Source organism: Dermacentor andersoni, chromosome 7 (genome assembly GCF_023375885.2).
Source record: "Dermacentor andersoni chromosome 7, qqDerAnde1_hic_scaffold, whole genome shotgun sequence".
NCBI classification, from domain to species: domain Eukaryota; kingdom Metazoa; phylum Arthropoda; class Arachnida; order Ixodida; family Ixodidae; genus Dermacentor; species Dermacentor andersoni.
The window spans coordinates 123,928,146-123,953,059 of record NC_092820.1 but is presented as its reverse complement, the minus strand read 5'-3'; the positions used below and the strand labels follow the sequence as shown (position 1 = coordinate 123,953,059).

Genomic DNA, 24,914 nt, shown 5'->3' with positions numbered 1-24,914 from the left:
ATGGTGGGCAGATTGTTCTAGAGAAACTGGCCACCCTGTATACGCAATGCATCATGACTTCGAGCGTACCGGAATCTTGGAAAAACGCGAATATAATCCTAATCCATAAGAAAGGGGACGCCAAAGACTTGAAACATTATAGACCTATCAGCTTACTGTCCGTTGCCTACAAAGTATTTACCAAGGTAATTGCAAATAGAATCAGGAACACCTTAGACTTCCGCCAATCGAAGGACCAGGCAGGATTCCGTAAAGGCTACTCAACAATAGACTATATTTACACTCTTAATCAGGTGATAGAAAAATGTGCGGAATATAACCAACCTTTATATATAGCTTTCATTGATTACGAGAAAGCGTTTGATTCAGTCGAAACCTCAGCAGTCATGGAGGCATGCGTAATCAGGGTGTAGACGAGCCGTATGTAAAAATACTGAAAGATATCTTTAGCGGCTCCACAGCCACCGTAGTCCTCCATAAAGAAAGCAACAGAATCCCAATAAAGAAAGGTGTCAGGCAGGGAGATACGATCTCTCCAATGCTATTTACAGCGTGTTTACAAGAGGTATTAGAGACCTGGATTGGGAAGAATTGGGGATAAGAGTTAAAGGAGAATACCTTAGCAACTTGCGATTCGCTGATGACATTGCCTTGCTTAGTAACTAGGGGGACCAACTGCAATGCATGCTCACTGACCTGGAGAGGCAAAGCAGAAGAGTGGGTCTAAAAATTAATCTGCAGAAAACTAAAGTAATGTTTAACAGTCTAGGAAGAGAACAGCAGTTTACGATAGGTAGTGAGGCACTGGAAGTGGTAAGGGAATACATCTACTTAGGACAACAGGTAGTAACTGCGGATCCGGATCATGAGGCTGAAATAATCAGAAGGATAAGAATGGGCTCGGGTGCGTTTGGCAGGCATTCTCAGATCATGAATAGGAGATTACCATTATTCCTCAAGAGAAAAGTTTATAACAGCTGTGTCTTACCAGTACTCACGTACGGGGCAGAAACCTGGAGGCTTACGAAAAGGGTTCTGCTGAAATTGAGGACGACGCAACGAGCTATGGAAAGAAGAATGATGGGCGTAACGTTAAGGGATAAGAAAAGAGCAGATTGGGTGAGGCAACAAACGCGGGAAAACGACATCTTAGTTGAAATCAAGAAAAAGAAATGGGCATGGGCAGGACACGTAATGAGGAGGGAAGATAACCGATGTTCATTAAGAGTTACGGAATGGATTCCAAGGGAAGGGAAGCGTAGCAGAGGGCGGCAGAAAGTTAGGTGGGCGGATGGGATTAAGAAGTTTGCAGGGACAACATGGCCACAATTAGTACATGACCGGGGTAGTTGGAGAAGTATGTGAGAGGCCTTTGCCCTGCAGTGGGCGTAACGAGGCTGATGATGATGATAATGATGATGATGATGTATGCAGTCAGTGGATTTCACCGGTTCTGATACATGGGACAGAGACTTGGAAACTGACAAAGATGTTTGAGAGCAAGGACCGCGCCAGAAGCGATTGAAGAAAAAATGCTATCCATAACTATAACAGACAGAAAGAGAGGGGTTTGGATCACAGAACAAACGGCAATAGACGATATTCTAATAGAGATTAGGAGAAAAAAATGGCGCTGGGCAGGTCATGTAATGCGCCGATTAGATAACCGTTGGACCGTTAGGGTGAGAGAATGGGTACCAAGGGGAGCGCAGGAGAGGACGGCAGAAGGCTAGGCAGTGTGACGAAATTAGGGAAATTGCGGGTGCTAGTTGGAATGATTTGGTGCAAGACAAGGGTAGTTGGAGATCGCAGGGAGAGGCCTTCGTCCTGCAGTAGACATAAAATACACCGCTGCTGCTGCTGATAATGATGATGAACGCAATACCTGCATCGCATACCAGAGTTTTGCGTCAAAAAATAGATTGCAAACTGTAGCTCTTGCAAACATTGACAGATTCCCACCATTCCATTTGTTCCAGTTTATCTGCGTTTTTCTTTTTCGCTATAGCCAATACTCATCGTTATTTTTGTAATATTCTAGCGGGACGCCTAAGTATTCAACGGGTGTTGTCAACCACTTAACATTGGCGAATGTGACCCTCGTCGAAGGCCACTCTCCGTGCGAGAAACTAAGGCACTTCCCCAGTTTACCAGGCTTCCGGTTACTTTGGAGAAACCCTTCATTATTGCGATTCCTGCAGCTGCACCTTCTTGATGTTTACAACAGACTATCACATCATCCGGATACGCCAGAATTTTAACTTCCGCTGCAATTATTTTGGAACAATGCAGTTTTGAGTGATCGGGGGGCATATTGTTTCTACATAACAATATGCCTAGCGTGGTAGGCGTATTGGTAGGTATGGCATGGTATTGGTATGGTAGGCAGTAGTCACGTGGTAGTGACTGTGAAGAAAGGTGTCCTACTGACTCCTACTACTCATGGTGTCCTACTGACACGTACGCGGACGCACGATGCATCGACGATGACAGTACCTGCGGATTACGGAAGAAGAGTTTCCTTGGACATTCCTGTACTGCTAGACGGTCGTGAATTGACTGATTTAGTGGACACTAGAGCGGATTAGTCTATAATCAGCGATAAACTGACCACACTTCTGAAGAAAGTGACGACGCCTTGGAATCAAACGCCGGTCCGTACAGCTGGAGGGCACATCGTGACACCACTCGGCATGTGCGCGGCACGAATGCAGGTTCGCGGCTCTACCTTTGTTGCCAGCTTTATCATTCTTCATCAGTGTTCTCGAGACGTAATCATCGGCACAGACTTTCTCGGGGAGCACGGAGCTATCATCAACATCCAGCAACACTTCATCACTTTCTCGACAAAGCGCGCCACAGCGACGACCAACAACACCATCCACCCTAGACCATCTTTTAGCGTCATCGACGACGCTGTCACGATACAACTGCATGCAAGTGTCGTGGTTCATGTGGCATGTGACAGACTCTTACACGATGAAGCGGTCACAGAAAGCAATCGCTCGCTCCTGCTTTCCCAAGGTGTTTGCGTAGCAAGAAGCCTTATTAATCTCCATGACGGTCTCTGTGAGGTTCTTGTGACGAACTTCAGCTACGAACATCGGCACCTTTTCCCCGGTACTGTAATCGTCTACACCAACTCGATCGCCGATGAAACTGTGTTTTGTTCCGAGGCAATCGGCACTGTCGAAGTACGTCTACGCAACGTCGACATTAGTACAACGAGTCCTGAAGAAAACAAACAGCTCCTGCGCGAGCTCTAACTCGACTTCCACTCTTGATTTGCATGGTCGTCGAAGATACGCAAACATCGATTACAACACACCGCATCATCACCTATGACGACGTGCCCCCCACACGGCAAAAGCCTTATTGTGTTTCCCCGACGGAACGACATGCGATTCATACACAGGTGAAGGAAACACTTCAAGACGGCGTAATACAGCTTTCGTGCAGTCCCTGGTCATCGCCAGTCCTTCTTGTTAAAGAAAATGGCACACATCAGTTAAATGTGCACTACTGGAAGCTAAACAGCTTCACAAAGAATGACGTCTGCTGGATACCTCGTGTCGACGATTCTCTGGACAGGCTGAGGGGCGCGAATTATTTCTCCTCGATCGATTTTGAAATATGGCTACTGGCAAATTCAAGTAGATAAGCGGGACCGGGAGAAAACTGCTATTGTGACTCCGGACGACGTTTAAAAGATTAGAGTATCCCCTTTCGGCCTCTTTTGCACTCTAGCCACATTCCAGCGAATGATGGATACCATTCTCGCTGACTTCAAATAGAAAGGCTGCCTCGTCTATCTCGATGATGTTGTTTTCTCGGAAACATTTGACGAGCGCCCTCGACGCCTTCAGAAAGTGCTCCAAGCCACTCGATTGACTGATATTACACTCAAGCCAGAGTTAATTGGTCAAGTCGTGAGCGCACCAGGTGGTCGGCCTGATCTCGAGAAGACTGGTGCCGAAGCTCCTTTCCTAGCTCCAAAAGACAAGAAAGCTGTCCGACTATTTTTGTGCTGGTATGCATAGTATCGACACTTCATTCAAAACTTTTCGAAGATTGCAGAGCCGCTATTTCGCGTTACGCGTGACGACGTACCATTACTGTGGACTAATGAACAGCAGACCACCTTTGCGAAGCTACAACGTCACTTGTCTTTTCCTCCGGTGCTCGGTCATTTTCATGAGGATGCTGACACATAAGTGCGCACTGACGCCAGCAATATCCGTCTCGGAGCCATCCTTGTGCAACGGCAAGACGGCACTGAACGAGTTATCGCCTACGCGAGCCGCACTCTGTCACACGCAGAGTCCAATTGTTCCACCAAAGAGAAGGAGTGCCCCGCGGTTTTTTGTGCTACTACAAAGTTTAGACCGTATCTCTACGGGAGGCCATTTAAAGCGGTGACAGATCATTCTTTGTGCTTGTTGACCAACCTCCGATACCATCCTGAATGAGTGACACGCTGGAGTGTGCGACTACAGGAATTTAACATCACCATCGTTGTATGGGTCAGGCAGAAGACATGAAGATGCTGACACACTATCACGAGCACCTGTTGAATCTCAGAATCCTGGCGAGGAAGACGACAACGACTACCTGGGAGCCTTCAGCGGGCCGGATCAACTCCGTAAACAGCGATCGGACGCTGAGTTAAGGCCAATCATCGATCCCATAGAAGGCGGCATGGCGTCCATTCCTCGCCCTATTTCACGAAGGCTGTCATTTTGCCTACGAGAGCGCATCTCATACAAAAAGCACAGGTGCCGGGGACAAACCACATCTTCTAGTAGTGCCTGAAGCCCTTCGTGACGACATCCTATTAGCCTGCCACGACGAGCCGATATCTGGCCACTTGTGCTACTCAAGGACTCTGGACAAGGTACGGCAACTGTACTACTGGCCTAGACTGATTGCATGCGTCAAACGCTACGTGAGAGGATGCCATGAATGCGAGCGCCGCAAGTCACCATCCTTCAAGCCTGCAGGCCTTCTACAACCCATGGACCCTCCGCGTACATCGTTTGATCAAATTGGTTTGGACCGTCTTGGACCATTTCCCTTGTCTTCTTCGGGCAATAATTGGAGCATTGTCGCAACTGATTACTTGACGCGTTACGCTGAGATAAAGGCACTACCATGCCGTACAGCTTCTGAAGTTACCGAGTTTTTTATGCATTACATGGTGCTTCGGCATGGCGCGCTGTCATTCATCATCACTGACCGAAGGAAAGTTTTTACGGCGAAACTTCTGGATGTCATCTTCAAATTGAGTTACACGAGTCATCGAAACCACGGCATACCACCCCCAGACTAACGGCTTCACAGAAAGACTAAACAAAACACTGAAAGACATGATATCTATGTACGTGGATGTGCCGCACAAAACGTGGGATGAAATCCTGCCATACGTAATGTTTGCGTAGACCTCTGGCACGCAGGTAACTGCACGATTCATGTCGTTTTGCCTCGTTTATGGTCGAGATGTTCAAACTATGCTAGTATGAAGACGTCGATCAGCTCCACAAGGTAGCTCCTGACGTCGGGGAGTACATTCAGCGCGCCGACGAAACGCGTCGGCTGCTGGTGTGCACATAAGACAGCAGCAGTGCGCAGAGGAAATGATGTACAACCTCCACCATCGGCGACTTACAATGAGCGTGATGACCAAGTTTGGGTTTGGACCCCAATTAGACGGCGAGGAATCTGTGAGAAACTCCTGAGAAAGTACATCGGACGATACACAGTACTAAGGTTGTAAGCGACGTGAACTATAAGGTGATTCGAGACGGAGACCTGCCACCGCTCAAGCGCCGATTAACACGTGCAAAGACTATACTTGTCGTTCCCCTTAAGCCATATGTTACACGGTGATGTTAATATAGTGTAGTGGTGAAACAAACTTTATTTATTTTTTTGCCGTAGTCCCGTCGTCCTCTAATTAACTGCGATGCCTTTTTTTTTTGTCCCCGACCACCGAAACCATTTAATTTGCCTCATGTCATGTACATGTAGGTGCTAGCGCCTTTTCCTTTTTTTGTCTTACTTGATTTGTGTATTTTCCGTGTACGTCTTGTGTTTGAGCATCGTGTCGATTCTTAATTGGGAGGGGAAATAATGCCATCTGGTGTTTTGAGGCAGCAAACGTTCAGCATTGCGTGCCCAGCAAAAACGGCGAAGAAGACGATGACGACAAAGGGATCCCGCGCCAGTTGGAGAACCGTCCGTTGGTGTGCGTCTGCTGGTACTGTTGCTTACTCTTGCCTTAATGTGTGACAATCTGTACACATATATATATATATATATATATATGTAATGAAGAAATAGAGTACGACGACATACGTTCAACAAGCACAGTATATTTGACTGACGTTTCGGCTGGTGAAACAGCCTTTGCCAAAGTCAAAGTCACTTTGACAAAGGCTGGCGCGCCTGCCAAAACGTCAGTCAAATACACTGTGCTTGTTCAACGTACCTCGTACTCTTTTTCTTCAATGTATTACAGGGGCCAGCGTGAACTACTCAGCCATATATATATATATATATATATATATATATATATATATATATATATATATATATATATATATATATATATATATATATATATATATATATGCTTCCCAATAGAGCTGAACATGTCACAGCCAATCGCTTTTCATGGTTTTCGTGTGTATTTCCGTCGAATAACACGCTTGACCCTTTTGAAGAAAATTTGAAAGCACTCTTTGCGTGAACATTCTGCTGTGTATTCCCACCCTGTAACAGCCAGGCAGGGCTAACAGTGTTGAAAACAAAAAAGAGATAAGTAAATAAATGTCATCAATTGCATCCGGAGTGCCACGGGCATCTATCTGTCTTGGGGCCTTTGCTCTTCTTGATTTATGTTAATAATCTGCCTAGAGTATAACAACACAATCAATAATTCTGGTTGAAGATGATTATGTAATATACTAGGTGTGACACAAAAAAACGAGACTGTTACAATAAATTATTGTACACACAGAATCAGTTCTCTGTGACATTATCACCTTCAATGTAGCCCCCTTCAGCATTGACGCACTTCCGCATTCAATGCGGCCATTGCTGGTAACAGTTCTGAAACGAGGCTTTTGGAAGGCCCTTCAGGAGATTCTTCGTTTTTGCCTAAACCTCTTCAACTGAGGTAAAATGGGTTCCCTTTGAGCAAGATTTATCTTTAGGAAACAAAAAAAGCTCGCATGGAGCCAAATCAGGTGAATAGGGAGGATGCCCCATCACAGTAATGTTTTTACTGGTCAGAAACTGCGTGACAGATAGGGCCGTGTGAGCGGGTGCATTGTCCTGGTGCAACAGCCATCCATCACTCCACAAATGTGACTCCTTTTTTCTAATTTTTTCACGAACTTTGTTTAGTACTTGAATTTAGTAGTGTTGATTAGCAGTCTGACCTCTGGGAACCGGCTCAATCATGAAATTCCATTAATATCAAAGGAGAAGATTAACATTGCCTTGAATTTTGATATTGACATCTTTATATTTTCACATGCCTTGCAATTTTTAGACATTGTTTCTACATCAATCACCTTTCCTGTGACTACTGATATCAGAGAGACACAACCATTCAAAGAATGTCCATGCTTTTCCCAAGGGCCGTCCCCCGATACGCTACACTCGTTACTGCCGACAACCTGGACCACTTCTGCAGCAGCATCCATCACTGACTTAGACGCGACAATTTTCCCGGCATCAAAGTGCTCGCAAGAAACCTTGTCATAGGCGGAATGACAAAGTGGCAGTGGTCTATTCATACCCTTCGGAAATGTCAAAATACCAGTAGTGCCTTTCCCCAGCTGGCGGATAGCGCACACAAGCAGAACGTTGTTTTCAGCTGCATTTGCTGGTTTTTTTTTTTTTTTGGTGAGGAAAACAAACGTTCGTGGACACATGCACTACATAACACGGCGTATGCAAAACATACCCCTTGGCGCGAACGCTCCTCAAGCTTCAGTGAAATGTTTTTGCATTCCGGGCACGCCAGCGACGGCAAAACTGAGAAAAGAATTTCGACATCTACAATCCTCTTCCCCTGTACCACAACACTTCCGCTGGCACTTAAAAGTTTTCCTGCAGCTGGCCCAGTTTCACTTCACTTGCGGGAAGAGCAATATTCACTTCACACTTCATAGAATAGTTCGTCGTGCACCGATTGCCGTAAAACTTGCGTTTCGGCATTTGTTTCCCTCGTAACATAGCCACAGCTTGTTATGTGATGTAAGACAACAATGTAGGTAACTGAAGTGATGAAACAATAGCTTTAAATGGCAGTACAACGCGTCGCGTCAGTGTAAACACGATGTCACGTCGTGCGACCCGCATGGCAATGTGTTCAATTTGAATAAAGAAATGATTACGATCACCATTGCTCAATCCTATCAACCTTTAGAATACGTCGTCACAAACTCATTTAAATGTATCCTGCGTATTTGTGCACAAACGTAAGTTTCTTTTAAAATTTTAAATGTAGGCTTCATTTTCACAAAAAGTAAGTTTTAGTTTTAGAGAGGTCTGCCGGTACTTGCAGAAACATCATAACTTTCGACAGAACCAGATAAAAAGATAATTTTTGCAGCAGCGCAATTCTGAATGTCTGTAGATTCTTAAAATAATAAAAAAATGAAATTCGCTGTTTTTGAACAAAAACGTGGTTTCCAAAAGTGGCAACATACTTTATCACTAACAAATACCTTATCCTTCCCATATATAACGATCTGTCATGGGATATGCATGCTAATGCTAATCGCATGTTAGGATATCTTGATCGTAATTTTTCTACTGTTCTGACGTCTACAAAACTAGAACTCTACAAAACCTTAGTTTGCTCAAAACTACAATTCGCATCTGCTGTACAAGCTGGCGCTTACATTCAGTGGAGTTATGAATAACAAAAGAAAATTCGGCAGCCTATCAATACAACCACGTGCACATTCAGCGCCGTCCGTAAGGAAGCAAAGATGCAGCGAGTGCGATGTAGGGGTGTGGGTTTAGTGTTAGCATAGAGCACACGAGGGATCACAGCTGCCAGCGTAGTGTTCCCTTTGTTCTTTGTTTAAGTTACTGCAACTCCTGTGGGATCAAGGAGACTAAGTACACCTCTACCTGCTTATATGATACCCGTAAGGTAAGCTCCACTGACCTACAAGTTCTGTGAAGTGCATTTGATTGCATTCTTCTTTAAAAACTGTTTTATACAAAGTTCACGCGTGTATGAAAAAATAAAAGATAAATCACAAATTATGTTACATCAACATCAGATGAGGGCGACAAGAATCTAACCAGCGCAAGTGATCTTTTTTTTTTTAATATGTGAATAGCCATCGTTCTTTGGCTCTTTTCGGTTGTCAAACCTTTGCAGCCAAAAGGTGCTGATGCAATGGCCATGTGCTCTCACACGACAGTTGTGATACTGAACATAACTAGTATAGCTCGGTGAGGCGTGCACTGCACTGTGACAGCTCTGAGTGCCTGAACAATTCAAAATTTTGGTGTAGTGCTCATGAATGACTGCCCTCATCAACTTCTAATTAAAGCAAATACCTAGCTAGAATCACTCGGCTATTCGCTCCCATTGACGCTCACCATTATTGTACGCAGACTTATTCCTTTCTCTATCTAAGATTTATATTTCGAGAAAATAAAGAGAGTCTTTGCAAACAAGTAGCCACGAAAACTGAAATGGAAAAATCGGCATTCACTTACCTATCACTACCCACAGCTCGTACTCAGCCCAGAAACGGCCGTACCTGGACAGCATCTCCTTACATATACCGGCGGTGAAAAGAAAATAGGCTGCGAGTCTCGTGGACAACCTCATGAAAGCGGCTGCCTTCGCGACGCTCTGCTGTAACAGAAAACAGCCGGTACATTTTACGAATGTGTCAGTGTCACATTATAAGTAATTATAGTTTATAAACAGCTTCTCTCTCTCTCTCTCTCTCTCTATATATATATATATATATATATATATATATATATATATATATATATATATATATATATATATATATATATATATACTGGGTGTCCGAACTATTATGCACACAGATTTAAAAATTTCCAAATGTCACATAGCTGGACAGAACCAAAGTATTGTTGTCCGCCGTCACTTGGAGATACTCATATTATTTTCTTGCATTCCGCCTAACTACACATTTGGAGGTCTCTAATTGTTCAACTTCCCAAAAGTTATATTTAGATTAAAAATGTCAATGACAGAATTGTGGAGCAACATGATCTCCTGATACAGCTTTCTGTTGCTCAATACGTGCTTCATGAAAGTTTTTGCAAATGTCAAAGTAACCCGCAAATACACGCAAAATTGGTGCGTTACTGGCTGCTCGAGCAAGCGGCTGGCTTGGTTAATTAAGTATTCGACGTGATCATTCCACAATAATTTACATTTTATATGCGTGCCTCAGTACTTACATTTACATGTCGTTTCTAAAGCAACTTTGTTCAGGTGGTACACAGGAAGGTTATCGTTAGACCGGGATGCTCTCATAAATTTATACTTGTTAACCTTAAGTTCCATGCACCACTATCGGCACCAATTGCTATCGTTATGACAGTCGGCCTAAAGCAGGGTAATTTCGTGCTCGTTAGGTATTTATCTCAAGATGAGACATTCATCTCCAAATAAGTGAACGTCATAAGTAATTTCTGAAGGTAAGGGATCAACGTAGATACCGAATAAGAAAGGTCCCAGGACGGAGCCTTGTGGCACACAAGATTGAAAGTCGCTATGCGGTGAATTATGACCATTAGCTGTCACGAACTGGGAATGGTTAACGAGAAGTGACTCTATCCATTTTAGAACACTATGATCAATGTTTAACTTGCTTAATTTATAAAGCAAGTGTATATGGCACACTTTGTCAAAGGCTTTCGAAAAGTCTATGCAGATGAAATCAGCAAAAGAAGACTGGTCTAATATTTGGTGCAGTCTTTGAGTAAACGTTAATACTTGCGATTCGTATGAGAATGATTTTTATATCCGGGTTGTGATGGCGAAAAAATTAATTCGACTCAAGAAAATCCGCAAGGTTAGTGTAGATTTGTTCTAGTAGTTTGAAGCAGGTACCGTTTCATGATAATTGGTAGGTGATGATTTGCCGCCGGATTTGCGCAAAAGAATAATTTTCCTTCTTTCATTCTAACAGAACTCTATATGTGTTTAGCGATTGTTGGAATATTTTAGTTAATATAATGAAATTACAAGAGCAGGTGTTTTTCAGAAAATTATCACTGATGTTACCAAAGCAAGGTGACGAATGTATCTTCATTGAATCTATTAGTCAAATACCACTGGGAGCTTCAGCATTCACTGAAGACGGTTAAAAAGTTAGTCCCTCAAGACAGGTAGTTCAATATCTGTAGTGCACGAGAAATTTTTAACAAAGGTATCTTTCAGAAAAGTTGCGCATAAATTTTTGGGAACAGGGTTCCCAGACCAATTGTTAAGAGGGATAGAATTTTTGGAAGGAGGATGTATGACGCGCCAGAATTTTTTTACGTTAGTTGTCAACGTACATGGTAATGTGGTTGATAAGAATCTTTCTTGAGCGCATTTGAGTGTGGCTACATAGGCGCATGACGCTAACGTGAAGGCTTTCTAACATGAGTCAGTGGTTGATTGCATCGCAGAATGATAGTCTTATTTTTTGTTGGATAGCCGCTTTAAATGAGTGTTGTACCTAGGCGCGTGCGGGTTGCAAGGTATAGTACGGGTTGGGATGTGCTTTTTGATGGAGTGATTTACCTCTGTCAAAAATATATTCTGGTTTGACTGCACAGTAAGATTTTCAAAATCACTCAAGAATATCTTAAGAAATGGACTTGGCTCATTTATTGATTCAGAGTTAGCTCTCTTATAGTCTCTAAGGATTCTTTTACTATTTGGAAGTTGTGGAAATGGAGTATTAGAGTGAATATTTAGTATTAGATGGTCGATAATGCTGGATAAGTAATGGATGAAAGAGGCATAATCGGGACGATTGGTTAAGATGAAATCGAGAATATTTAGAGTATTGGGGGTGATTTTTGTGTCTTGTGTAGCTAATCGAGTTCAAGAAAATGAAGTAGAAATATCCAAGAATTCTTTTGAATAAGAAAGTAAAATAAGTCAGGTAGATTATTGTTCCAAACTATATTAGGAAACTTGAAGTCGCGAAAAAAGAAAAGAGGTGAAGAAAACTTTGTCATAATAGGAGCGAATCGCGTCATGACACGTAGTGTGTCCATTGTGCACGCCTCTACCTCCACTCTGAGAACTAGCCTAGCTGCAAGTGCATAATCGTAAACTACATAAAGAACAAGAAAAGCATGCTTTTTAACATGCTTCGTGATATTGAGATGACCAATCGTTTTCCTCCGTATGGAAATATTTTTCTTCACACATGTCCCCTAATCCATCACAAAATTATGCACAGATGCTTATAGTGAAAACACGTACCGGTGATGACACCATCTGCAGTATCTTCATTTTGCAGATGGCGTCTCTCGTGGCGCCCAAGACGTATACCGTTAGCAGGAGTCCGTGCCACCGCTCATGGTTGTGGGCATCCATAACCGGTAGACCACAAATGGCAAACACTCCTACTAAACAATACGCCGTGTTGTGGAGTTCGTTGACCAGCCGCAGCTTCAGGGGACATCGGCTGCGCATAACAAAATGTGCCAGGTCCCTGCGGGCCACAGTCTTGAGAACGGCGGCCCCCAGCAACAGCGCCGTCCACAGGTAGCGGCCGTGTCCAAAGGATAGACACTGGGAGATAGTCGGCGGGCCGACGGTAGCCTGGGAACGAGAACCACGGAAAACGTAAATAGCAAAGGAATTAAGAGACTTATTAAATAGAAAACAACGCAAAACATTGGTGTAGAGAGCAAGTTTCATGCGGCAGGTCTGACCAATGCGCCAAAAAGAAAGGCAGTGCAGAAAAATAAATACCATCACCATGTATCTATTACCACGTAATTTACAGAGGTAATAATGAAAATATTGAATTCTATTCCGGTGCAAATTCGACCAAGGGTTGTAAAACAATACTAACACAACAGTAAGCTTGACATATTCAGGTTGAAGATTGTATTAACACAGCAAGCTGAGCGAGTTGGTGACTGAACACATTCCTATGGGAGTACAGCGCACCCTGGACGAAGGACAAAACGAAGTGCATGATACGAGTGCAGACTAACAATTAGTTTATTTTTTTCAAACAAGTGATTAAATATACAGAGAATGCGATCGCGTGCGTGCGTGTGCGTGTGCGTGTGTGCGTGTGCGTGTGCGTGTGCGTGTGCGTTTGTGTGTGTGTGTGTGTGTGTGTGTGTGTGTGTGTGTGTGCAAGTGGTGAAAGAGTGCCAGCCTATCTTGCCATTCAAAAACTGTTTCTTTATTATGCAGAAAGATAGAAGTCTGGCTAACGCATGCGTTTCGGTTGACATGCATGAAGTAGGCTTCCTCAATCTCGCGGTTGATTTCATCCCAATTTTCGAAAAGCATTTCAGTTTTTTTAACGAAGATTTTTTTTTACGAATACCGATTTTCAGTCAGTATTCGCCTCGGATGATTCCAGTCGTTCAACATTTACAACTAACGATTGATATGCTGTTGATAATATCAACATTAGCCTAGAAGGTGTTTTCAATCTCATACTAAACTTAGATACTATAAGAGCAGCCAGCCCTGATGGAATTCAGAATTCCTTTTAGTACGATTGTCGCTATGGACATCTAAATATCTGTTCACTATATGTAAGAAGTTCCTTAATAGTGGCGTTGTGCCGTCTTCCTGGAAAAGAGCTAAAGTACTACCTTTATATAAATCTTGTGACAGACAGCTTTTATATAATTATAGGCCTATTTCTTTAACTGCAACCTCCTGTAAAATACTAGAACACATAATCTATAAGCATATAATAGTGTTCCTTGAGCATAATAACCTATTGAATAGCTTTCAGCACGGCTTCAGGGGCGGTTTTAGTACTGTAACCCAACTTACTGACTTCACTCGTGACATTTCCCATTATATCGACTTCGGTAATCAGATTGACACCATTTTCATTTACTTTAGGAAAGCTTTCGACACAGTACTACACTCTAAATTGTTTTTGAAACTCCATAATATTCTAAATAACTCTCAGTTAGTGTCTTGGATTTCCAGTTTTCTTTCTTTGCGTTCCCAATTCGTATGCAATGATTCTGCGGATTCGTCCTCAGTCCACGTCACCTCAGCAGTCCCACAGTGATACGTACTTAGCCGTCTACTATTCTTATTGTTTATTAATGACCTTCCAGACCATGTTACTTCAAAGATACGGCTCTATGCAGATGTGTTATGTACAGCCCAGTTGACTCACTCGCTGATCTTCAGCGCCTTAAAGATGACTTTGTTTTGTATTGTGACTGGTGTGCTACTTGGAAAATGAGCATAAATTTTGATAAAACTTATGTCTTTTGCTAACAGACACATGCCCTTATGTTATGATTATATAGGCAACGAAGTACCACTAACAAGAGGTTTTCAATACAAATATTTAGGCGTCATTTTTACACCCACCTTGTCTTGGTCTAAACATATAGATTACATTTGTAGTAAAGCGTTAAAAAAACTTGGTTACATCCGCCGGACGTTATCTGCTGAAACACTGATTCGCCCAATTTTAGAATATGCTTTCTCCGTATGGAGCCCGTATAAACAATGTGAAATTAATTGTATTGAGTCGGTGCAGAGGAAGGCTATTCGTTTTGTTTACCGTCGCTTCGACCGAGACATTTCACCGTCAGCTGCTCTTGCGGAATGAATCCTCCTGTTTCTTTCTAGACGGGGGCACATAGAATCTCTGAAGATTTTCTATTCGTATGAGAACTCTCTTTGTCACCTATCAGATCCCTCCATTTTAATGTCTGCTTGCCCGACTGCAACCAGAACTTATCATGCCTCTAATATCAGACCACTCCATCCACGCACTAACCCTTTCAAATACACTTTTTTCCCCTGCATGATTGAACAGTGGAATTTGTTACCTGCCGAAGTTCGTTTGTTACCCATTTCTCAATTTTTAAATAAATAAATAAATAAATGAATAAATAAATAAATAAATAAAATAAATTTGCCAGGGCAACTTCAACAATACGCAGCCAAATTCGAGCCTGTTCCATTCCTGGTCGCACCTTGGTACTCCTTAAGGTGGATGTTAAGGCAGTGTCCGGTCTGCCCAAAGTACTTCTTGCTGCACGAAAGATTAATAACGTAGACCACTCCCACCGACCATGCCACAAGCTGCCCCGTGTGTTTGACGCGGCACGCGGTCTTGGACGCCTGTTTAGGTCTATTGACGCAATTGCAAATTTTGTCTAACGAGTTTTTAGCTGAAAAGATGATTTGAACACCATATTTCATGGCTGTCTTTTTTAACGCATGCCCCATTTGATGCACATAAGGGACGGCTGCGCACTCTTTTACCGTTTTGATCCGTTACTGAAGTGCTCCCCTTTTTTTTCTATTTTCTTCACCAGCCCTTCATATAGTGATACGACGATAGATATTGGAAAACTGGCCTTTTCTAGCCGATTAAGCTGTTTGAAAAAGCTCAGATTGGCGACGTGATGGCATTGCTGAGCATTGCCTCTTTTCACTAGTTTTGAGAGTGCCGACGCGTAGTTTAGTATTGGTTTTCTTGTCCTGGGGTTATATTGCCAACAAATATGTGTTGGGCTGTTAATATTATCTGTAAATCCAAAAATTAAATTTCATTACTTATCTGCAGTTCATGAGTAAATGTATGACCCATTCCTTCTTCATCAAAGGCAGTAAGAATAACGCCAATATCTTTGGAACTTCTTTCTGCGTACATAACTACTAAGTAGTCATCAACAAATCTAAAGCACTTAATCATTGTTCCTGCGGACACGTTCTCGAGTGTCCGGTCAACGCTGGCGAGAAAGATCTTGCTAAGAATTGGTGCGACCTGAGAGCCGATGGAGACCTCCTGCTTCTGACTCGTTACTTCGTTATCACACATAATGAACGCGGAATTTAAATAGAAAAAAAACAATAGTTCGAGAAATGACTGAACCGGGACGTCACTCTCACCCCTAAGCTTCAGCAGATCGTTATCCATGATGCAGCTTTGATTGTCTGCATCAGCTGATTTCTAGAAAGGGAATAATATAAATCTGTGACGTCAATCGTGAAGTCTGTGCAACGTTGGATACACCCCTTCGTGAAAAAGAAGCGAACTTCTGAATTTTTTACTTTGAATGGGGTTTCTGCCGGGAGCCATATTAAGTTCTTCTGAAGATAACAAGATACTATGTGTTGCCCTTTCTCACTGACAAAATTGTCCCTAAAGGTTGCTGAGGTTTATGCTTTTTTGTCTTAAAGAAAAGCTCAAGGTTCAACCCATGACTTTTATTTACTTTACTACATAGACGGGGCACCAGGTTCATAACACCGCAAACGGACATGAGGCAGTCTCGCAGTATCTTGACCTGGCTCATTTAATCGGACTGCAAGCTGACCCACCGTGGGGCGGAAAATTTCGCGCTTCGTGCAATTTCGTGCAAGACGTCCAATTTGCCAAAAGGTACAAGGGAAGCGTCTTGGCCTCTTCGCCATGGCACGTGTTCAGAAGAAGTTATGGTTCTGTACAGAATTTCTTGCCGCACGGTTGGCCACACGAGAAGGATCTGCAAGATCTTGCAGTCAGAGTGGATGAGCCAAGCCAGGATGCTACGAGACTGCCTCAAGTCCGTTTGCGGTTTCATGAAATTAAGACAACGAGAGTGCCGTCGATACCACGAGTGGTCTAGGACAAGCCAGTATTAGCAGGAGTTCCTCTGTAGCAAAGGCCGGTGCAACCTAACCCCAAGGAGAAGAAACCGAAACCCACACCAAAGTGCTGAATCTGACTCATATTGTAGTTCCAGATAAGCACATGAACATTCCGAAATTACGTCCAAAGGTATGCCTAGAACCTTGCCTACACCCAGTCAGTAAGATAGCCGCCATTAGATCAGCGTCCAGGGATGTAGAAGTAGATCGAAAATTCAGGCGCATTTCTCAGGGCGTTGAAGTGTTCGTCAAATCTCATGGAAACCGGAATGGCAGAGTGCAAAGATCCAACCCCATGTGCAATTTTTAAGAGATGACGAAGTGAAAGTTTTGACTTCTCATAAGGCCTGGTACTTCGTCCTCCTAACCGAAGGGTGGTTTTCTGAAAAAGCCTGAACCACTTTGACAAGAAACGTCAAGAAGACACACACTGAACCTTAAAAGTATAAGATCAAGCAAAGAAATTGTTGCTGGAGTTGAACCTTGGGCATCTATGTAGTACCGAAATGAAAAGTCAGGAGTTGAACTTTGAGGTTATCTTCGTGATAAGAGCCCATAAGCGTGAGCAACCTTTATGCGCAATTGTGTCTGAGAGAAACACTTTGCTAGACGTAGTCTCTGGTTATCTTCACAAAAACTTAACAGGCCTCCAGGTAGAAAACACATTCAGAGTAAAAAGCTCAGAAGCCGTTCGGTTTTTGTCCAAGAAGGCGCGTATACAGCATGCAGAGCCTTCAGTGTTGATATCACATATTTATATTGTTCCCTTCCTAGAAAACAGTTGATGAGGATGAAGATTTCATTATGGATAAAGACGAGTTATTCTATGAATGAGAGTGGAGTCCCGGTTCAGTCATTGCTCGAACACTTGGATATTAGTCTTAATTCCACGTTCGTTATCTGAGATAACGATGTTATAATTTAGATGCAGGATGTCTGCTTTGGCTCTAAGGTCATACCTAATCTTGGCAAGATCTTTCACGGCAGTGTCGACCAGGTGCTCGAGAGCGTCTTGGGGGGAACAATGGTTTTGTGCCGCGGATTTGCTGATGACTATTTGGTAGCTGTCCGTTCTCAAAGAAGTTCCAAAGATATTGGCGTTAATCTCGCAGCCTTTCGTGAAGAAGGAATGGGTCTCAGATTTACTGATGAACTGCCAGTAAATTTAGAAATTCAAAATTTAAATCTACACTCAAGAATAACAGCACAACATATTTGTTGGCAATCTAACCCCAGGACAAGCAAACCAATTCTAAACCATATGCGTCGGCACATTCAAAACTATTGTGAAGAGGCATTGCTATGACATGTCTAGGTTCCGCACTTGCAAAGTCGTGCCATCGGCCACCTCACCAATCTGATATTTTCGCAACAGCTTAATCGTCTAGAGGACGACGGTTATCCAATATCTCTTGTTGTGTAAATTTTTGAAGGGCTAGTGAATAAAATAAAAAAGGGGAAGAACCCCAGAAACAGAATTACGATTTCTGAAGTGAAGGCGCTAAAAAGACGGAGGACAAAGAAGAAACACACACACACAGGGCGCCACTTCCAACAATGTTTATTCAGAAAAAAACGCCACTGATTTATACTAGGAGCGTAATCACAGTTTCTCAGGGCGCATTCGCGTTTAGGTAGAACAGTTCTTTGCGTGACAGTGATATGGATGCAACACTTACGCAGTTATCAGCTGCTTCAATGATTCTTTTGGCCTCAATTATTAATCTAACCCATTTGTCACGGCTTCTGGCGACCACAGCGCAGGCGTGGAAGTCTGGCTTACATCTGCAATTTCTACAATGAATTGCCAAGTGGCCCTCCCTCCCATTGTTCACTTTGTTATTGTGTTGCCTCAGCCTGTCATTCAGGCACTGCTCTGTTTGGCCCACGTACTTTTTACCACAATCTAAAGGAATCTCATAAACAACTCCTGCCTGACATTCTACGTATTTGTTATCGTGTTTAGTAGCACAGGCCGGTGCCTTGCGGGAATAAGGGTTGGTCATTCGACAGAGCTTAGAGAGCTTGCACGGGGCAGAAAACACAACATTTACGTTAGCTCGCTTTGCAATCTTTTTCAAATTATGTGACATGCGGTGTATGTAGTAGTTATGTGTATGTCACATAATTTGAAAAAGATTGCAAAGCGAGCTAACGTAAATGTTGTGTTTTCTGCCCCGTGCAAGCTCTCTAAGCTCTGTCGAATGACCAACCCTTATTCCCGCAAGGCACCGGCCTGTGCTACTAAACACGATAACAAATACGTAGAATGTCAGGCAGGAGTTGTTTATGAGATTCCTTTAGATTGTGGTAAAAAGTACGTGGGCCAAACAGAGCAGTGCCTGAATGACAGGCTGAGGCAACACAATAACAAAGTGAACAATGGGAGGGAGGGCCACTTGGCAATTCATTGTAGAAATTGCAGATGTAAGCCAGACTTCCACGCCTGCGCTGTGGTCGCCAGAAGCCGTGACAAATGGGTTAGATTAATAATTGAGGCCAAAAGAATCATTGAAGCAGCTGATAACTGCGTAAGTGTTGCATCCATATCACTGTCACGCAAAGAACTGTTCTACCCAAACGCGAATGCGCCCTGAGAAACTGTGATTACGCTCCTAGTATAAATCAGTGGCGTTTTTTTCTGAATAAACATTGTTGGAAGTGGCGCCCTGTGTGTGTGTGTTTCTTCTTTGTCCTCCGTCTTTTTAGCGCCTTCACTTCAGAAATCATGCTTAACCAACACGCCCAACTATCCATCCTAACCCCAGAAACAGATTGAGCGGCAAAAAAGTTTGCAGTCATCTCATAATGCACATCAGACGGGGCATGGGTTAAAAGAGTAAGCCATGAAATGTGCTGTTCAAGTCGTCTTTTCAGATAAAAACTCGTTAAACAAAATTTGCAATCGCGTCAATAGAACTAAACAGGCATCGAAGGCCATATGGCGCATGAAACACATGGGGCTGGAGTTGTCTACACTATTCCACTTTTGTGCTGCAAAAAAGTACTTTGCGCATACGGAACGCGGCCTAAACATCCGCCTCAGGGAGCACCAAAATGCGATCAGGAATGCAAGAGGCTCGAATCTGGCCACGCATTGTTGAAATTGCCCACGGAAACCTTTGTTCGAAAAAACTGAATCATTTTATAAAAAAGGAAAGCAAATCGACCGCTAGATTGCGGAAACCTACATCATGCATGTAAACTCAGGCACGGGCGTCAGCCAGACTTCTATCTTTCCTCGTGATAAAGAAATGCAATTTTTGAATGGCAAGAGGCTGACACCCTTTAACCACTTGTACGCATCACTTCATCACATGGTCAGATTCTCTGTATATTTAATTTATTGTTTGAAAAAATAAACCAGTTGTATGTCTGCGCTGGTATTGTGCACTTCTTTTTGTCCTTCGTCTGGGTTGCTTTGCTCATCCCTAGGTATATATTCAAGATTGTACCCCTTCATACTCGAAACAAGCTAAAATTTCTAAAATTTTGAAGTGGAATTTCTAGACATAGTTTTCGATGGTTAGAAAGCCGCCGGCATGATAATAAAAAATGGTCTATAGATTCTGGTTCATTACAGAGTGTCACGCATACGTTAACGCCTGGTACGCTAGCTTGAGCGGGCAGAAGGAACACACGAACGCAAGATGCAGCACACGTAACATTAATTCAATATGGACTTTTAACTACAGGAACACAGGGTAACTTTTGACACTTATTGCACACAGAATGCGTCCTCCCTTCCTAAGCTTTCCGCTCACACTACCGCGTTTACAAACGTCTGTGAGGCGATCGTCTATTCGCTGTAGTAGGGGCGCTTATCGTACCGGTTCTGTTCGACGCGGGTATCGGCGTCCCCCGGTCTGTGGTCCATCTTTGTAATCTGGTAGTCCTTAGTCGGTGTTGGTGACCGGCGTCACCGATGCCCCGGCCGACGTGACGAAAGCACGGTCGCTGAGGAGCTGTCGCGCTCCGGCAGAGCGCGGCTCGTGCCGGCTGGCGCTCCCGGTGCGCGCCGGCCCAGCTTAGTTCTCTGGATGGGATGGTGACTGGCTGTAGTCAGCCTCCGTGCGTCTACGTTCAGCGGCACAAACGCTGACGTGCCCTGGCAGGTAGGTCCGGGCCAGCGGTAGTTCCGGGGACGTCGGACATCTGCTCGCCGAGCCTGGTACTCGGGCGGGACGTCGATGTGTCCCCCTAGGACCTGGGGCAGAACCCAGAGAGGCGATCTCCGGCCGTCTTCTCCTGGAACGCTGCGCCCGGCCACCACGTCCTTCCCTGCGCGCGCCCCTTCTCCAAGATGGCGGCTCCACGTGCCCGCTCCACTCCTTCTTCCTCGTCCTCTTTCTTCGTTTACGCTTGTCACTCCTGACACAGAGGTAGCATAGAGGGGATACCGCCAGACCACATCTGTGCAAGTAAAAATTAAGTGATGGAATGCGGCAACGCAGCCTAGTTAATGAAACTTCAAATTTCCGGTTAGGACACCATTGCCGGTTCCAAGAATAATTTAATTGTAAAAAATCTGAAGATTTTGCTAATGACAGAGCTTTTTCGTCCTCGCTCAAAGAAAATCTGCGATATCTGGCTGCAGTAATGTGCGCAGTTGCCGGCAGCACAAATAGCACAGGACCTGCTAAAGAAGCTCTTGCTAAGGAATCGGCTTTTTCATTTATATCAATGTCTCGGTGGCCAGGGACCCATACTATATGCACTAAACTTAAGTGAGGTGGAGCTAATGAATAAAACGTGTTTCCGGTTGGCGACTTTGTAGACGCAGTAAGTGCGCTGCATACAGACAGAGAATCTGTGACGATAATAACTCTTGTAATATGAATGGGTAATTTCCGCAAGGCAAGAACTATAGCCAGAAGTTCGGCATGAAAAACTGATGTGTAATCTGGTAGGCGAAGTGAAAAGGACCAATTGAGGGATGGTGAGTAGATACCCACACCTGCCTTCTCTTCACACGAAGAAGCATCGGTCGCAATTACGTTTATTTTGAAACGGGCCAAATAATCTTGTAAACGGTCATTCATATATGTTGTGGGCAGAAATTTCGCATTGTGTGGAAAAATGTCTGCAAATTTTATTTTCAGTGACCCCGCGGAGACCTATCGAGCGGAATTATTTCTCTAAGGCGAACATTTAAAGGTGCTAATTGCGCTTGCACAAATACAACTTGCGGGGTATGGAACCGTGACCACGTGGTCTCAAAAAATGGACCTGGTTCACTAATAAATGCATATTGTCCACGTCGTAGCGAAGAATCATAAGCTCTTAAGTAGGTTTGAACCCTAAGCATGCGGAATCGTGTGTGAAGAGTAGGTAGGCGCGCTTCCTGGTATAATACATTATTAGCAACGAATTTAGGAAGACCTAAACATAGTCGAAGAGCTTCTCTTTCTAACAGAGCAAGGGGCCTTAATTTATATTTTGCACTTCCGGAGAACAAAACACAACCAAATTCTAGGATCGGTCGTACATACATACGATAAATCATAATTAATGTGTCACTTCGCATACCAGAGCGTCGGTTACTGACTCTACGTAGTAAACCTATGGCTCGTGTCGCCTTCGTTCCAATATTTTCTATGTGAGAACGCCAGTTCAGTTTTCCGTCATATGTGATACCCAAGTATTTAAGCGACTCTACCTGAGGAATGGTTCTCTGTTCATATACTAATGATAACTGTAACGGCCTGGAAAGCGGAAAAACAAGGACTGCACTTTTGTTTACGTTTAGTGACAGGTGCAGGTTGTGAAGCCACGTCTGTAGAGTATAGAGGTACGTTTGCAAAGACAGGTGAAGGGAATTGAGGTCTCTAGCTGTCGCGAAAAATGCAATGTCATCTGCATAGACATACAGATTCACATCCTGGTGCAGTGGTACTGAACTCGTCAACATGTTAAATAGTATAGGAGACAGAACAGCCCCCTGAGGCACCCCTCTTGTCTGATCGAACATTCTTGAAGAAAATCCGTTTTGAAAACAATGAAATTTTCTGTTTCTCAGAAATTCAAAAATCCATGCCGTTATATATTTAGGAAAACTGTAGGACTGTAATGTGTCCAGCAGTAGAGAGTACTCGACGCTGTCATAAGCTTTTGCTATGTCAAGTGTCACTAAAGCGCTAATTTCTTTTCTATGCTAAGCAAGTTGGGTGCGGCTTTCCAAATCTACATGCGCACACCAAATGGAGAGACCGGGCCGGAAACCTATTTGACTTGGGCTCAGCAACGAATTTTCAGACATATAATCCATCATACGATCATATAAAACTCTTTCAATTAGTTTTACCATATTTGACGTAAGAGAGATAGGCCTAATGTTGTCAAGGTTGTAGCCAGCTCCTTGTTTTTTAAGCAGCGGAATTACTTTGGCTGTCCTCCATTCTGGTGGAATCCAAGCATTTTTTAGAGAATAATTAACTGCGTTCAGAATGTCATCAGAAGACATTTCAAACAACATTTTTAGCATGGCATTGGAAATGCCGTCAAGACCTGGAGCTGAGGCAGGCAGAGATCTAAGGACATTAGAGAGCTCTGACACTGTGACTTCCACGAAGACATCAGCGATGGGAGGTCTTAGTGGCCCAATCGGCAAACGTGATGTTAAGCGTTGCGCTAAGCCCTTTCCTATGAATTCTAAAGAAGCAGATAACTCGCGTGGTGAAAGTATTATCGATTCAGTATTCGCTGGTGTTGGCATGAATTTTCTATATCGAAGGAATCTGAACAGAGCTTTTTTGTTGCTGGGCTTAGACAGGAATTCATGTTGTATTACGTCATACTCGTGTTTGGCATTCGAAACTGTTCTCTTGAACGCAGCAGCTGCAAATTTATAATCACTCCAGTTACTCGGGCACTGATTGTAAAGTAATTTCTTCCACGCGGCTTTTCGTCTTCTATATTCCCGCGTGCATTCCGAATTCCACCAAGGGGAGGTTGTATTTTTGTTTATCTTAACATTAAATTGGGACTTTTTATAGAAACTTTTGACTACTGCGCAAAGCCTCATGGCTTTGATGTCATTCGGTAGCATGTTCTGGGAACTGAGTACCGTTTTCAAGATACTCTGAAATTTCTGGTAGTTGACAAAAGTACGCGTCGGAGACTCCAGGAGAATAACAGGGCAGACAATGTCAAACCTAATGGGTAGATGGTCACTATTTGAAGCTGAGTCGACAGTAGACCAGGAAGTTAAGGAAAGTCCTGAACTGGCAAATGTTAGATCCAATGCCTATTTAGAAAGACCCTGAATAAAGGTAGCTGACTTCGTGTTTAAGCAACAAAAATTTTGATTAATTGCCCAGTCGGATAATCGCTTTCCACGTGAGTCCGTTTTGAAACCCCAAGATACATGATGCGAATTAAAGTCTCCGGCTATCACAATTTCTTTCCTACAAGAGTTGACAACGGTATCGAGGAACCGAGTATCATGCACGCCTGTGGGAAAGTCTGTATTAACTAAGGAAAATGGGGAACAACCAGGAATAGTTACATCTATTGCTAGTATCTCACACTCCGTAGACATGTACTGGTCGGAAATTTTTACTTTGTGGCATATTTTAGTTGCTATCAAGAAAACAAGTCCTCCACCTCTCGATGGACGGTCCAATCGAAATAAACGATAATTTTGTATATGAAAATCTTGCCCATTAGAGAGCCAAGCCTGCCTAGAGAAACTCGTTATTCCACAATAGAACGGGAGTGTCTAGCCTTTCTCTGGCCTGTCCGGAAGTTCCACATTTGCCTTTGCGGAAAACCTTTCGTTATCCAGTGCCACCATCAGCCGATGCAGTACTTGCAGTCAGCTAAGCACGTAAACAACGGTGTTTTATGGTGGAGCTTGTTAATGCAGGAGTATTCCTTTACTGTGATATACATCACAGTAAACTTAAGCCGCATCGGAACTGCATCACCTCATTGGGGCAGCACTTGTTCGAACTTTGGCTTGTGTTCCGAAGTGTAAACATGTTTGGTGATCAGTACGCGCTCGAAAATTGCTTCTGTGGACCACGAG

The 24,914-nt window shown here is 43.5% G+C and overlaps 1 protein-coding gene across 4 annotated transcripts in view; it reads right to left on the bottom strand.

The window, feature by feature from the left end:
- The window catches only part of LOC129385630 (uncharacterized), a 71,781-nt gene extending 49,626 nt beyond the window's left edge, over positions 1 to 22,155 (bottom strand). For all 4 annotated transcript variants that reach the window (XM_072289316.1, XM_072289315.1, XM_072289318.1 and 1 more), the window contains exon 1: positions 20,716 to 22,155. In XM_072289316.1, the coding sequence (XP_072145417.1) occupies positions 20,914 to 21,927 (1,014 nt within the window). In that variant the 5' untranslated portion in view covers positions 21,928 to 22,155 and the 3' untranslated portion in view covers positions 20,716 to 20,913. The remainder of the gene's footprint in view (positions 1 to 20,715) is intronic.
- Between the last annotated feature and the right edge of the window lie 2,759 nt (positions 22,156 to 24,914).